The 14,316-nt window shown below is 40.3% G+C and overlaps 1 protein-coding gene across 1 annotated transcript in view; it reads right to left on the reverse strand.

The window, feature by feature from the left end:
* LOC138158997 (cytochrome P450 2K1-like) overlaps positions 1 to 12,506 on the reverse strand; it is a 36,585-nt gene extending 24,079 nt beyond the window's left edge. Inside the window, exons 1-4 of the mRNA XM_069085352.1 lie at positions 12,375 to 12,506; positions 7,255 to 7,417; positions 5,935 to 6,084; positions 3,006 to 3,166 (exon numbers count right to left, since the gene is read on the reverse strand). Coding sequence (XP_068941453.1) covers positions 3,006 to 3,166; positions 5,935 to 6,084; positions 7,255 to 7,417; positions 12,375 to 12,506 — 606 coding nt within the window. The remainder of the gene's footprint in view (positions 1 to 3,005; positions 3,167 to 5,934; positions 6,085 to 7,254; positions 7,418 to 12,374) is intronic.
* Positions 12,507 to 14,316: the final 1,810 nt, after the last annotated feature.

Consider the following 14,316-nt stretch of genomic DNA (forward strand, 5'->3'; position numbering starts at 1 on the left):
ACTTGGGTTCAAATCTGGCCTCAGGCACTTACAAGCTGTGTGACCCTAGGTAAGTCATTTGATTCTGTTTGTGTTGTTTCCTTGTCTGTAAAAAGATTTAGAGAAGGAAATGGCAAATCACTCCAGTATCTTTGCCAAGAAAACTCCAAATGGACACTAATGCATTGTTGGTAGAGTTGTGAACTGATCTAACCATTCTGGAGAGCAATTTGGAACTATGCCCAAAGGGCTATAAAACTGTGCATTCCCTTTAATCCAGCAATACCACTACTAGGTCTATCTCCCAAAGAGATCATAAAAAAAGGAAAAGGACCCACATGTACAAAAATATGTATAACAGCTCTTTTTGTGGTGGCCGAGAAATGAAAATTGAAGGACTGCCCATCAATTAGGGAATGGTTGAATAAGTGGTATATGAATATAATGGATGCTATTGTACTATAAGAAATTATGAGCAAGCAGATTTCAGAAAAAAAAACTGGGAAGATTTACATGAATTGGTGCTGAGTGAAGTAAACAGAACCAGAACGACATTGTACACAGTAACAGCAGCATTGTGTGATGATCAGCTCTGACTGACTTAGCTTTTCTCAGCAATACAATGATCCAAGACAATTACAAAGGAGTCATGATGGAAAATGATGCATCCACATCCCAAGAAAGAACTATGGAGTCTGAATGCAGATTGAAGCATGCTGTTTTCACTTTTTTTCCCACAGTTTTTCCCTTTTGTTCTTTCTTCTTTCACAATGTGACTAATGTGAAAGTATGTTTTACATGTTTGCATGTGTGTAACCTATATCATATTGCTTGCTGTCTTGAGGAGAGGGGAGGGGACAGAGGGAGAAAAATTTGGAACTCAGAATCTCATTAAAAAAAAAGAAAATCTTTACATGTAATTGGGAAAAAATAAAATACTATTAAAAAAAACAAAATGGGGTCACAAAGAGTCAGACAAAACAACTGAACAACAGCAACAAAGCAGGGAAAAGCAAGGATCATGCTAATTCCCCTCTTTTGGTCCTTGTGAGTTGTAAGGGAGAAGGAAGTAGAGAGTTGCAAGAAATATGGTGGTGTTTATGACTGTTCAGTCATTTTCTTGGCAACTGGTTTTCCATCTCCTTCTCCAGATCATTTTATAGATGAGGAAACTGAGGTAAACAGAGTAAAATGACTTGCCCAGGGTCACACAGCTAGTTAGTGACTGAGGCTGGATTTGAAATCAGGTCTTCCTGACTCCAAGCTCTCTGCTCTATCCACTGTGCCACCTAACTGCCCAAGACAGAGGGTAACCTCCGAGGAAAGCCAGGTTTTGGTTAAATAGCAAGGAGGAAGAATGAATTCTAGCTGAAAAGTTGTTGAGAATATAGTAATAATTTGTAAACATGCATGGAAAGGATGATGGGAGGAGTGGATCTGGAGAGAATAACCAACTAGAATAGAGATAAGGGTTCAGGAGGAGCTAATAGGGGCAATTAGTTGCATGTACCATGGTGAGACTAGATGGGGAACCAGTATAATGGGAGATAGATTGACAAGGTCTATTGGTGGGAGGAGTTTTGCTCCATGGACAAAACTTAGTCAAGAGAGAAACTTGATTTGCTTAATTAACTGGTCAAGGCTCTAAATGGATTGTAGAATGGTGTTTGGAGTGTGTGCAAGAACTCTAGTACACACACACACACACACACACACACACACACACACACACACCTTCTACCCATTGGTAGCTAAAGGCCAACCAGAACTCTCTCACCCTAGATATAAAATGTCTTTTCTGGATGGCTCTCCAAAAACAACTTTCAGATTCGGGTTGAAGAGAAAGTCAAGTCAGTTTTCGCAATACCCAGAGGTAGTTGAGAAGCAAAATGGTGCAGCTAACAGAGCACTGGGTTTGAGTCAAGTACACCTGTGCTCAATCTCAGCTCTGAGAGATATGAGAAGCACAAGCCAAGACCTAACTCCTCTGACTCCTGGTTTCCTTATCTGAAAAATCAGAATAATAGCTATTACCCACTTCACATAATTAAGAGGTTCAACTGAGATAAAGTCTGTTTTAAAGGACTTATCAGTCATTAATATTTCCCCACAAACACATATCTCTCCCTAAACTTTACGATTGTTATACTATGTCTCAAGGTATATTTACTTCATCTCTACCCCTTTCCTTAATTCTCTTTTTGTTCCCGCTTCTCTCACACCAGTTCTCCTACCCCCTCAGCCCCACACCAAGGCTCTAGAGTCCAAAATTGTCTGTCCCTGTTTTTTTCCCAATTTGCCACACAAAAACATTTCTGAACATCAATATGAACCAGTGCTAGCAGGGACTCTCCTAATCAACATTGAGGAATACATGAAATACACAAATCATTGGGGTATGTGGAGAATTGTTCATCCTGAAAAAAGCTAAATCATCTTATCTCATTATTATGTTGCTGTTGTTGTCCCATCATGTCCGACTCTTTGTGACACCATTTGGAGTTTTCCCGGCAAAGATACCGGCAAAGATTTGCCATTGGCCATGTCCTTCTCCAGCTCATTTTACAGTGAGGAAATTGAGGCAAATAGGTCATCCTTCTACTCTGCCATCTTGGCTCCACCCCCTCAATTGAGGCAAATAGGGTTAAGGGACTTGTCCAGGGTCACACAGCTAGTAAGTAAGTGTCTGAGGCCAGATTTGAACTCATGGAGAAGAGTCCTGACTCCAGACCTGGTACTCTATTCGCAGCACCACCTAGCTACCATTGCAGGTATTATTCTCAATTCACATATCAGCAAACAGAGGTTACGTGGCTTTCCTGGTCCTAAGGCTAATAAGTCAGAAGGAGGATTTAGCCTCAAGTCCCTTCAGACTCCAAGTCCAGCACTCTTCCCTCTGAATCATGGTGCCTTTCCTGGAATCCCATAAGAGCACTCTACATGAGTTACAGTGATCGGACAGTAAGGAAACTGAGTATCAGACAAGAACAGCGAGGAGAAAAGGATGAAAGGCAACACAAAATTACCTCCACCATGGCAGAACCACTGAGTTTGATATTCTCATCCAAGAGCTTCAACAAATACTGAAATTCAGAATCATCATATTCATATCTGTTGCCAAAAAGAATGGAGCAGATGATATTTGAACTAGCGTGCTTCAAGATGATGGATGTATCGAAGGGTTTACCTGCATCCCAAAGCATTAAAGAGAAGAACAGAGATGCCATGATTGGAAGAATGAAGTCACAAAATCTGAGAGCTGGAAGGGATGTTGGTGGCAACCAGTCCCCACTCTAGCACATCCATCATGTGAACCTCCAGTCCATGTGGTCAGAAGTGATGAATTATTTACACCCCACTAAGGGGTGAAAAAATGGTTTCTCCAAAACTAGGGAGGAATTTTCACTGATTTCTACCCCTTTGCCACTACTGCCCCCAGTGGCACACAATTGTGACACAGTCTGTCCAGGCTTGGGATAATGTATGTGATTATGTCTTCATGGCCATGAAGATCTCAATGAATTTCCTTTTCCAGTGGGGTCATAGTTGTGCTAGGTCAGTACCAGGATTAAGGGATGAACCAAGCACTGGGGACAGCAATCAGACTCTAAGAGGCCAATATTAATATAAACAATAGAGGTAAGGGTCTGACAGAGAATTTCCTTGATTTGCTATACTTATTGTAATATTGTGAAAGACAGTGTATCAGTTTATTAATTTATCCACATGTGTTTTCATGACCACTGACTTTTACAATATTTCAATAGAATAGTATAATTATTTGCCAAATATCCTCTAAGCCCCTTTGAACTGAGAATCAGAGGACCTAGGTTTGAGTCCTGGCCTTGCCTCTCACTAAATCTATGACCTTGGGCAAGTCACTTTCTCTCTCTGGGCTTCAATTTCCTCTTCTGCAAAATGAGAGGATTGGACTCAGTAATGTCAAACTCACAAACAGACAAATGTGAGTTTGATCCCCAAGAGGCCATATATTGACTTAGAAAACCACACATTAACATTACATGTTGGATTATATTTCTACTTACTTTGCTAAACATTTCCCAATCATATTTTAATGTGGTTTGGGAGTCACTGGGGATTCTGCGGGTCCCTTGTCATCCAGGGCTGCAAGTTGAATACTTCTATCCCACTTCTGGCACTTTCTACCTTTTTGACCTTGGATGAGTCACTCACCTACCATGAGTTTCCATTTCCTTATTGCTAAAATGAGTATTGGGAATGCTGTTCTCTTAGATCTCCTCTAATTCTGGAACTATGATCCTATGACCTAACCTCCACATATAGGTCCAAAGAATCTTCCCAGACACCAATCTTAACTATACAAGAAGATTCTCCCCTAGCATTGCCTCAGTTCCCAGGCTCTTTTTTGTTTGTTTTTGGTCTTTTTTGGAGGGGGGAAGAAAGAGCAATTAGAGTTAAGTGACTTGCCCAAGGTCACATAGCTAGTAAGTGTTAAGTGTCTGAGGTCAGATTTGAACTCCAGGGCCAGTGCTCTATTCACTGTGCCACCTAATTGCCCCCAGTTCCCAGACTCTTAGCTCAGCTGGCTATAGTCAGCAAGAGACCGAAGTCTGAGTCTTGGCAGCACAGGTCACATATGGGATTTTTATTGTCATTCTGGCATATCTTAAATCCTGATTTTTATTATTAGAGACGCAGCAAGGCATGGTAAGAAAACAGTGAATTCGGAGACAAAGGACCCAGGTTCCATCTCTGATACTTACTGATATTACTTTGGGTAAATCAATTAACTGAATCTCAGTTTCCTTATCTGTAAAATGAGTATGATAACGAATCATAACTAGCATGGAGATAGCGGGACCTTACTCCAAGGATGGAGAATTCAGAGTACACCAACCAATGGCACCCTCCTGGGAATGCTTCCTCGTCTGTTTTCATGGCCACAGTGGCTTCATGCCAGGGCACTTGTCCTCCATCCATAGGAACTCTCTCATACCTCTTCAAGTACTTGTCTCATATGTTCTAGATAATAACCTGGCATACCAGGATTATTGTGAGCATCAAATGAAAAGCATGTGAAACCATTTTGAGCAGAGTCAAGTGCTTTATAAAGGTAAGGAATTGTCTCAATAATAACAGCTAACATTTATAGGTTACCTATTATGTGCCTATTATAAATATTATCTCATTTGATTCTCACAAAAACCCTGGGAGGCAGATGCTATTGTTAATCCCACTTTTCAATTGAGGAAACTGAGGTTAAGTAATTTGCCCAAAATCACATAACTAGTGTCTGAGGTCAAATTTGAACTCAGGACTTCCTGATCCCAGGCCTAGCACTCTATCTAATATTCCACCTATCTGCCTCTTTTGGAAGGGGGAAGGTAGGGCAATTGGGGTTAAGTGACTTGCCAGGGTCACATGGCTAGATTTTTATGTTAAGTGTCTGAGACCAGATTTGAACTCAGGTCCTCATGACTCCAGAGCTGGTGCTCTATTGTGAATAGAGCATGTTAGAAAATAGGCATCACCTAGCCTCCCCAATCTATCTGCTTCTTAATAATGACTTATTCCAGTTCCTCATTGTAGTGTGTAGATGATGTTGCGTTCTCCAAGATGATGACAGCAGGGGACAATTCTAGGATGGTCCCACCGACACCTGGAAAGGTTCTGAGAATTTGCTCAGCAACGTACTCTGGTTGTGTGATCCAAGGACCATCCTAGTTAAGTTACCAGGAGACTGGACAGGATGGGAAGACTTTTCTTCTAACCACAGCTTGAAAAGGCCGCATAAAAAGCTATGATCTGTGTTGGTGGAGGGCATCCCTATGTGGCAGAAACTCTTGATCCTAGAAAAAGAAGTGCTATCATTTGGGAGTTGAGTTTGATATTGAGGGAAACCTGGTGCTACCTGGCTCATTTGTCCAATTTATACTTGCCATTCATTTCATCATCAGAGCCCCCAGTACTAACCTTTGTGAGATCCAAATTTCGTAATAAGGTAGTGTACTTCATCTTGAATCTTGACTTCTATGAGTTTTTTTCCCATTCCAAAATCACGGAGATTATGTAAAGCAAACCTTCTCATTATTTTCCATGTTTCTCCATTACTAAAAACAATACCTAATGAAAAAGTATAACTAAGAGGTAGAATTATGTCCCCAAATGCACCCCCTGATTCAGTCTCAATGCTTAATAAACCCCAATTGCTTATATGATCTAGGCTTCTAGAAGGCATTTCTATCGATGGAACCCAACTCAGGGAGTCTTGATTCATTGTGGGGGAATAGGAATTAGGGTGGGAGAGGGTATAAATTGTGGAGGGCGACAGGGGAAGCTGGGAGGTGCAAATTAGAAAGGGAAATAGAGTAGCATAATGGAGAGAATACAAGACTGTGAGTTAGAGGAGCTCTATCCTAGCCTTAGCTTTGAGACCTTAACTAAGGCACTCCCCTTCTCTCCCTTTCTCCCCAGATTTCCTCCCTTATGAAATGAAGGAGTTGGATGATCTCTGAGTTTCCTCCCAGCTCTAAGTGATCATGACATTATTGCAAGTGGAATTCACAATGGAAAGATCTTGTAGTCATGATAAAATGTGCCCTTCACCATCAGAGACTTAAGAGAGACTCATGGCCCAATGACAGAACTCTCACTTAACCCGAGGTTAAATGTCATCCCTCCACTCATTAGGTATGTGACTGTGGAAAAGTCACTTAATTTTTCTGAACATCACTTTCCTAATTTTTAAATGACAGTAATAATATATTATTATCTCAGGAGGCTATTATGAAGAAACCAGTTTGTAAACAGTGAATCTCCATAGCCTATGGATCCATAGGGAGATTTCATGGGTTATGGTACAATTAAGAGTTGGTCTAGGTGACCTCTGAGATTCCTTTCAGCCAAAGAATTCAATGGTTCTAAGATTCTATATTTTGAGAAATTTGAAGCACAGAAAAAGTGAGGAAATTTTCTGAAAGTCCCACAAGTAAGTGAGCTGGGGAACCTTTAATAAGGCAGTAAAATTCTCTCTCTCTCTCTCTCTCTCTCTTTTGCTCTCTCTGTCTCTCCTCTCTCTTGCTCTCTCTGTCTCTCCTCTCTCTTGCTCTCTCTGTCTCTCCTCTCTCTTGCTCTCTCTGCCTCTCTCATTCTCTCTCTCACTCTCTATTTCTCTCGCTCTCTCTTTCCCCATGCATACACACATATATATATTCACATATGTATGTATATGAAAAAGTGGTTTCCTTTGGAAAGGACCCAGAATATGGAAGGAAAAAAAAGAAATTGAATTACCATGTCCTTCCCCTATCTTTTGAAATATCGGGATTTCCGGCCTGCTTACAAACTCTTCGCCATGGTTTAAAAAGGCTTCCTTTATGGTATCATAACCTACGAGTATCACTTTCTTCTTGGAACCCAGGTATATAGTGAACACCTGCCCATACGTCTTGGACAGCTAAAATGTATATGGAGGAGAAAAAGAGATTAACAAGGAGAGTATACAGACAAAACTGAACAGTTCATGGCGGTTTTTGCTGTCCTCCCACCTCCTTTTCCAATGATATTTTTAGTATTGAGACAGCCTGTCCCCAGTGCTTCCCCTAAGGGATGGTCTTGTAAGACAGTTTCACAATAGAAAAAAGTCTTTTCAACAAGTTTCTCTGATAAAGGTCCTGTTTCTAAAATATGTAAGGCATTGATTCAAATAGATCAGAAAAGGAGCCATTCTTGCATTGACAAATGGTCAAGGGATATGAATAGGGAGTTCTCAGAGGAAGACATCTGAACTATTACTAACCATACATAAAAAAGAACCCTGCTTCAAACCACTAGTAAGTAGAGAAATGCTCATTTTGATTTAAGTGTGAGTTTCCATGTCATACCAATCAGATTGACAAATATGACCAAAAAAAGGAAAAGAAATGTTTGAGAGGTTTTAGGAATTAATATGTATTAAGGCACTGTTGCAGCTGTGAACTGATATGGCTATTGTGGAAAGCGATTTGGAACGATGCCCTAAAAGTCATTAAACCTTTTGACCCAATGGTAGCACTTACCAGGAATCTACACAAAGAAAACAATGAAAGAGGAAAGGTACACATAAATATTTATGTGGGTATACATGTGCAAAGTGTTATGGCAGCTCTTTTTTAAGTATCAAAGAACTAGAAAATTAAAAGATGCCTATCAGTTGGGGAATGACTGAATGAATTGGGCTATATTAATATCATGGAATACCATCATGCTGTAAGAAATGAAGGAATGGTTTTGGAGAAACCTAAGAAGACTTGTATGAGCTGATGCAGGGTGAAGAGAGAAGAACCAAAGAATGACTTAGACAATGATGGCATTGTAAAGACAACCTTGAGGGGCGGCTAGGTGGTGCAGTGAGTAAAGCTCCGGCCCCGGAGTCAGGAGGACCTGAGTTCGGTTCCAGCCTCAGACACTTAACACCAACACACAAAAAACTAGCCACGTAACCTTGGCAAGTTACTTAACCCCAATTGCCCTCCAAAAGGCAAAAACAACAAAAAAAAAGACAACCTTGAAAGATACAAGAACTCTAATCAATACAATGACCAACCGTGATTTCAAGGACCATTGATAAAGCATATTACTTACACCCTCTGATAAAGAGGTTATAGATTCAAGATATGAATGAGAAATACATTTTTGGACATAACCAATGTGGGAATTTGTTTCTTTGACTATGTATATTTTTTACAAGAGGTTTGGTTGGTTTTTCCCCCAGTGGGGGCCATGGGAAGAAGAGAAAATAAATGCTTGTTAATTCAAAAAATAAAACAATCTTAAGAGGAAAAGAAAATTGTTTATGTGGTAAATATTCCATTTTGCCTTTGTCCAAGTCAGTATCTGACACATGGAATATACTCAATAAATATATGTTGAATTGAAATGAAAAAAAAAAATAGTGTCCCAATGATCTGATCTTCACCTTGTCTGCCATGAAAACAGGCTCTTTGGAAATCTCCATGAATTGATTTGAACTAAGTCATCAGTAGCAGATAATGGCTTAATGTGTTATTTTTCCAGAAATATTTGCATTTTTAGGATGGAATAGTGGAGCATAATTCAGTTTCCAAAGGAACAGAATCACTAGCAGGAGAATTTCAGGCTTCTACAGTAAACCTGTGGGGATAAGGTTTTTGGTAAGGGACACTTCCTAAAGTTTCTCTGATCGCACTGTTGCAGACTGTGACTGACTCTGCCTAAAGTTGAGCCCAGCCCCAAAGGGACATGAAAAATGTCCTTCTGAAATTCAAAACTGATTTGCCTTGACCTTATGCCCACCTAGGGATATAACCCTGGGCCCCAGAGCTTTAAACAGGGCAAGGTGACTGGGGTTTTATCCAAGGGCACTGAAAATTAGAATGTGCTGACTACATTGTTTTGAACGTGATTTCTACATCACACACACATACCACGTGAATTCCTCCCTACCTGGCCCTATCCTACAGGTTGACAACATTGTCCTACTTCATGCTTCTTCAGTGTCCCAACTACATCTGTCTGTTCCTCCTATGGTAATAGCCAGAAGTGCTGCAGCATAGAAACTCAGTGTCCCTACCCCAAGTGAGCTTGCCGCCTTTACCCTCAACTCATATCCTGGCACAAAAATTCCTAGTTAGAGTTCTGCTTGGCTCCTACTGTTGCTGCTGTTTGTCCTTCGTTCTTGAAGAGGACCATGACATCAGGGAGGTGATGCTATGACATGCAGGTGAATTGGACTTAAGTGAGGCAGGATGTGCAAAGTCACCAGCCTCACTTTCTCCTCTGGAGCCATCTGGGTACAGTGGCCAGATATAGATCAGTAAAACTGGAGATGGTCCAGGGTACAGTGGGAGACCTTGGCCTTTTCTTTTTTGGGTATGGGGAGAGGGGGGGAAGACAAGGCAATTGGGGTTAAGTGACTTGCCCAAGGTCACACAGCTAGTAAGTGTGTCAAGTATCTGAGCCCACATTTGAACTCAGGTCTTCTTGACTCTAGAGCCATTGCTCCATTCACTGAGTCACCTAGCTGCCCCCTCCCCCCCACCTTGGCCTTTTCAAGCTAAAATCTAGCAATTGTTTCTCCTTTGGCCAGAAACCCTAAGGGTCTTCCCTCCCAGATCCTTTTTTTTGGGGGGTGGGGGCGATGAGGCTTAGCTCCTACCCTAAAGATAACTAAACATAAAGCATCTCAACCTTTTTGTTCCTCTGAACTCTAAGGGCTCTGGAATCCACCCATATCTTGTCCTTTATTGGTTTCTAGGTTTCTCGCCTTCCATATTATCCCCATGCCTATAGATGATAAGAGGAATTAGGGTTGGAGTAGACAAGAAAAAGCATGAGACAATCATCTTTTTAAGAGCCCATTTCAAGTATATTCTGGCTCCAAGTAATGCTTCTGAACTTGTGTTCTGCATCTGAATTTTTTTATATATCAACAAGATTCATTCATTTTAGACTTAATTATTTTTATGTTTTGATTTTGAGGGGCAATCAGGGTTAAGTGACTTACCCAGGATCACACAAGCTAGTAAGTGTCAAATGTCTGAGGATTCAGATTTGAACTCAGGTCCTCCTGACTCCAGGGCTGGTGCTCTATCCACTGTATCACCTAGCTGCTCCTAGACTTGATTTTTTATAGGTCATCATAACTCCTTTTTACCATCCACCTATTCATGCCTTTTGTTAATTAGTCCACTCTCTATATTATATATATATATATATATATATATATATAATTATATATATAAAATATTTACCGTCCATATACCAAGGGAACTGTTCTGTGTTTTCTAGCGTTCCTTCCTCTCTCTCCTCCCTTTATCGCCATCCTCCAGGAGACTATCAAGCAAAGAAATAACCTGGCACATGAACAAAGTCCTTAGAAATCTAGAAAACCAATTGAAGGAATGACTTTTTTTGACCCTCATTTCTATTAGCAGCAGGGAGAAGAGGTAAAATAAAAAAACACAACACTATCTGCAAAAAAAAAAAATAATAAGATAAGATAAAATGAGGTTCTGAATCCAAAAAGTTCCAGTTGAAGAAGTTTCTCTAAGCTCAAAGGATCCATGGCAAGTTAAGCATAAGCCTCCTAACCATGCAGTGAAAAGGGACCTTCCCTGGAAGGACAAGGAACTTAGTTCTGATTCCAGTCTTGCCCAATTAGTTTAACTAATTTTGAATATAAGTAATTTGATCTTAGTTTTAGCATCAACTACTGCTGTAGTTTGCTGGGCAGGCAAAATGTATAAAAACTCATAGCTAGGAAAAACTCTCTATACCCTGTATCCTTTTTGAATCAATATTTCTTAACTATTGTTAATTGCCTGTACTATAGAGTTATATCCTGCTTTAATTCTCTATGCCATATGTTTAAAAGTATGTTTTCATTTTATTTTTTCTCAATTACATGTAAAAACAATTTTTAACATTCAATTTTTATCATTAAGTTCCAAATTCTATCCCTTTCCCTTCCTTTAGTAAGCAAGCACTATACATTATACACATGCAGTCATGCAAAACATATTTTCATGTTAGCCACATTGCAAAAGAGAACACAGGCAAAAAAGAAAAGGAAAAAAGTTTAAAAAAAGATGCTTCAATCTGCATTCCGACTCCATCAGTTTTTTCTCTGGAGTTGGATAGTATTTTTCATTATAATTCTTTGTAATTATCTTGTATCATATTGCTGAGGATAGCTAACTCATTCATTGCACAATATTGATCATTGTACAATATTGCTGTTGCTATGTATAAAGATCTCCTGGCTCTGCTCACTTCATTTTATATCAGTTCATGTATGTCTTCCCAAGTTTTCCCGAAACCATCCTGCTCATTATTTCTTATAGAACAGTAGTATTCACAATCATGTATCACAACTTATTCAGCCATTCCCCAATTGATGGACATCCCCTCAGTTTCCAATTCTTGGCCACCATAAAAAGAGCTGATATAAATATTTTCGTACATACTGGTCATTTTCCTTTTTCTCTGATCCCTTTGGGATGCAGACCTAGTAGTGGTATTGCTGGATCAAAGGGTATGCACAGTTTGATTGCCTTTTGAGCATAGTTCCAAATTACTCTCCAGAACTATTGGATCAGTTTACAAATCCACCAAGAGCATATTAATTACCTGTATCTTTTGAAAGCAGATGTTTCTTGACCATGAGTGAATCTTTTCTGGACTCCCATTGTATGTTTGACCTTAGCCTTCTCTATTCTGTTTTATACCCAGGGTATATGAGAATATCAGCCCACCTGCCCCAAAAGGCATGGGCCCAGAAACATATTGAAGGTACAGAAGCTAACTCGCCAACTCACAAACATGCACACTTAGGACTATGCCCTCATTGATCAATGTACCACTACCACCTCCCCCTTACAACTGCAAAACCCTACCTCTGTCAGGGATATATACTGCTGGTTCAGATCCACCAAATTCAGGTTGCCTATGAGAGGCATGGGAAAGGGTCCAGGAGGCAACTTTTTCTTGTATCTCTCAAACAAAGTTATCAAATAAAAGATAGCCATCAAGCCCAGTGCCCCATAGACTAAAGATGAGACAGTCAAATCCTGCAGCAAAACCTTGTATGAGGTCATCTTCCTTCAATTAGCTTTCCCTGCACAGTGGCATCTGGAGGTGGAGAGAACCAAAGGCCCTGCCTTTATAGAATGATCCTCACCCCTTCTGGAGGCACATTCAGATCCCCTTGGCTCTGGTGCCTTCAGCTGGTATCCACATCCATGGCTTTGGAAAATGGCCAGCTGAGACAGTTCTGTGCAGAAAGTGTGGATTATATTGATGTTTTTCAACTGGAGATCTAATTTCTTAATGTGTTTATTTCTTTAATCATCAGGGTGACTACCCACCAGGAAGCTAAATCTAATCTCATAGGAATTCAGTTGGAATCAAGTAGCAAGTTATACAAAAGAGGGCATCAGGGGTAGGTGGTACAGAAACCACCACTTACCCCGCAAAGAAGAGATTTTTCCAGATACTTGTGATATGAAAGACATTTGATATTGGCTGTGATTTGTCCTGTACCTCACCTGTACCCCCTAGGATTGGCCCTGGCAACCCATAGACCTCCCCAAGATACTGTCTAGCATGTATGTTTGCACTAGAATAGTATTGTTTTGATTTTTCAAAGGTATTTTTCTTTTTTGAGACAGAAACAGCTGGAAAACCACTGGTCCAGAAACCTGAATCCTAAGTGGGGAATTAAGAAATAAGAATTCGATTTGTGATTTATTTTGTTATCCTCAGCAACTTGCTATTTCAATTGTTTTTCTGTCTGTGATCCTCCATTTCTAATAAAAGGAGAGAAAACATCAACCTAGAGTCAGTCAGCTAGCTAAAATTCATGGTCACTGATTCTTAGTCTTTTGTTCCAGGTAATGATAATAACAACTTACCTTTCACTTCTCTCTCCCCCTGAGGCTTTCTTCTCCCTTGGTTAGTTATGGTCAGAAACTCCATTTTCAGAAAGGTCTCAGACCTCCCATGTTTCTCTGCTCATAGCTCCAGCTGTCTTCTCCCATTGGTGACTTCCTCCCAGAGTCTCCATTTTGGTCAGTGGTCCAGACCAACCACTTCGTACTCTCTGGATGTCTGTAATGTAATACCAAGCAAAGGCAACTTCCCAGGTTCGAAATACCAGCATAGGTGCTCTCTATTTTATTCAGTAACAAACCCAGAACAGAGAAGATCAAAACATGACATCATTCAAAATACAGCATTTACTAAGTGTGATTAAATAATCTCCAAGGCCTACCCCACCCCAGGACTTTCCAATCATTCAATCAATTACAAAGTCTCTGTTCCAAATACTTCTCCACCCCTAGGCTATACCTTAATTAAGTCCACCACAAAGCCCCTCTTCTCAAATGGAGATTAGTTTCCAAACATAAGTAAAATACATTCATTTGCTCAACCATAGAACACAAAAAGGTCAAAAGTTCCCCACCCCTGGATCACAATTGAATCTACCCCAGAGTTACATCAAGTTTAAACACAGCACTTAATACCCAAATGGAGGTCTTTTCTTCATCTTGACACGAGGCAAGTTCTCAGCAATCTTAGTTCCTGGAGAGACAAGGCTTAGCAAGGCCATAAGATACATAGTTCCTGGAGAGACAAGGCTTAGCAAGGCCATAAGATACATTGCCAGTCCCTTCATGAATTTATCCTCTGTCTGTAGAACAGTCCTAGAACCCCTGAACACATTAGCAAAGCCCTCTCCCAGGATTTCTGTAAACATACAACAAGAAAATCCTTCTTCAGTGCTTCTGAACCAACAGAAAGGCTCCCAGACCCCTGCAACAACAGCACTGTCCTTCA

This window comes from Petaurus breviceps, unplaced genomic scaffold (assembly GCF_028583685.1).
Source record: "Petaurus breviceps papuanus isolate PSGF00001 unplaced genomic scaffold, PetGlider_PUasm1.0 175, whole genome shotgun sequence".
Classification (NCBI taxonomy): domain Eukaryota; kingdom Metazoa; phylum Chordata; class Mammalia; order Diprotodontia; family Petauridae; genus Petaurus; species Petaurus breviceps.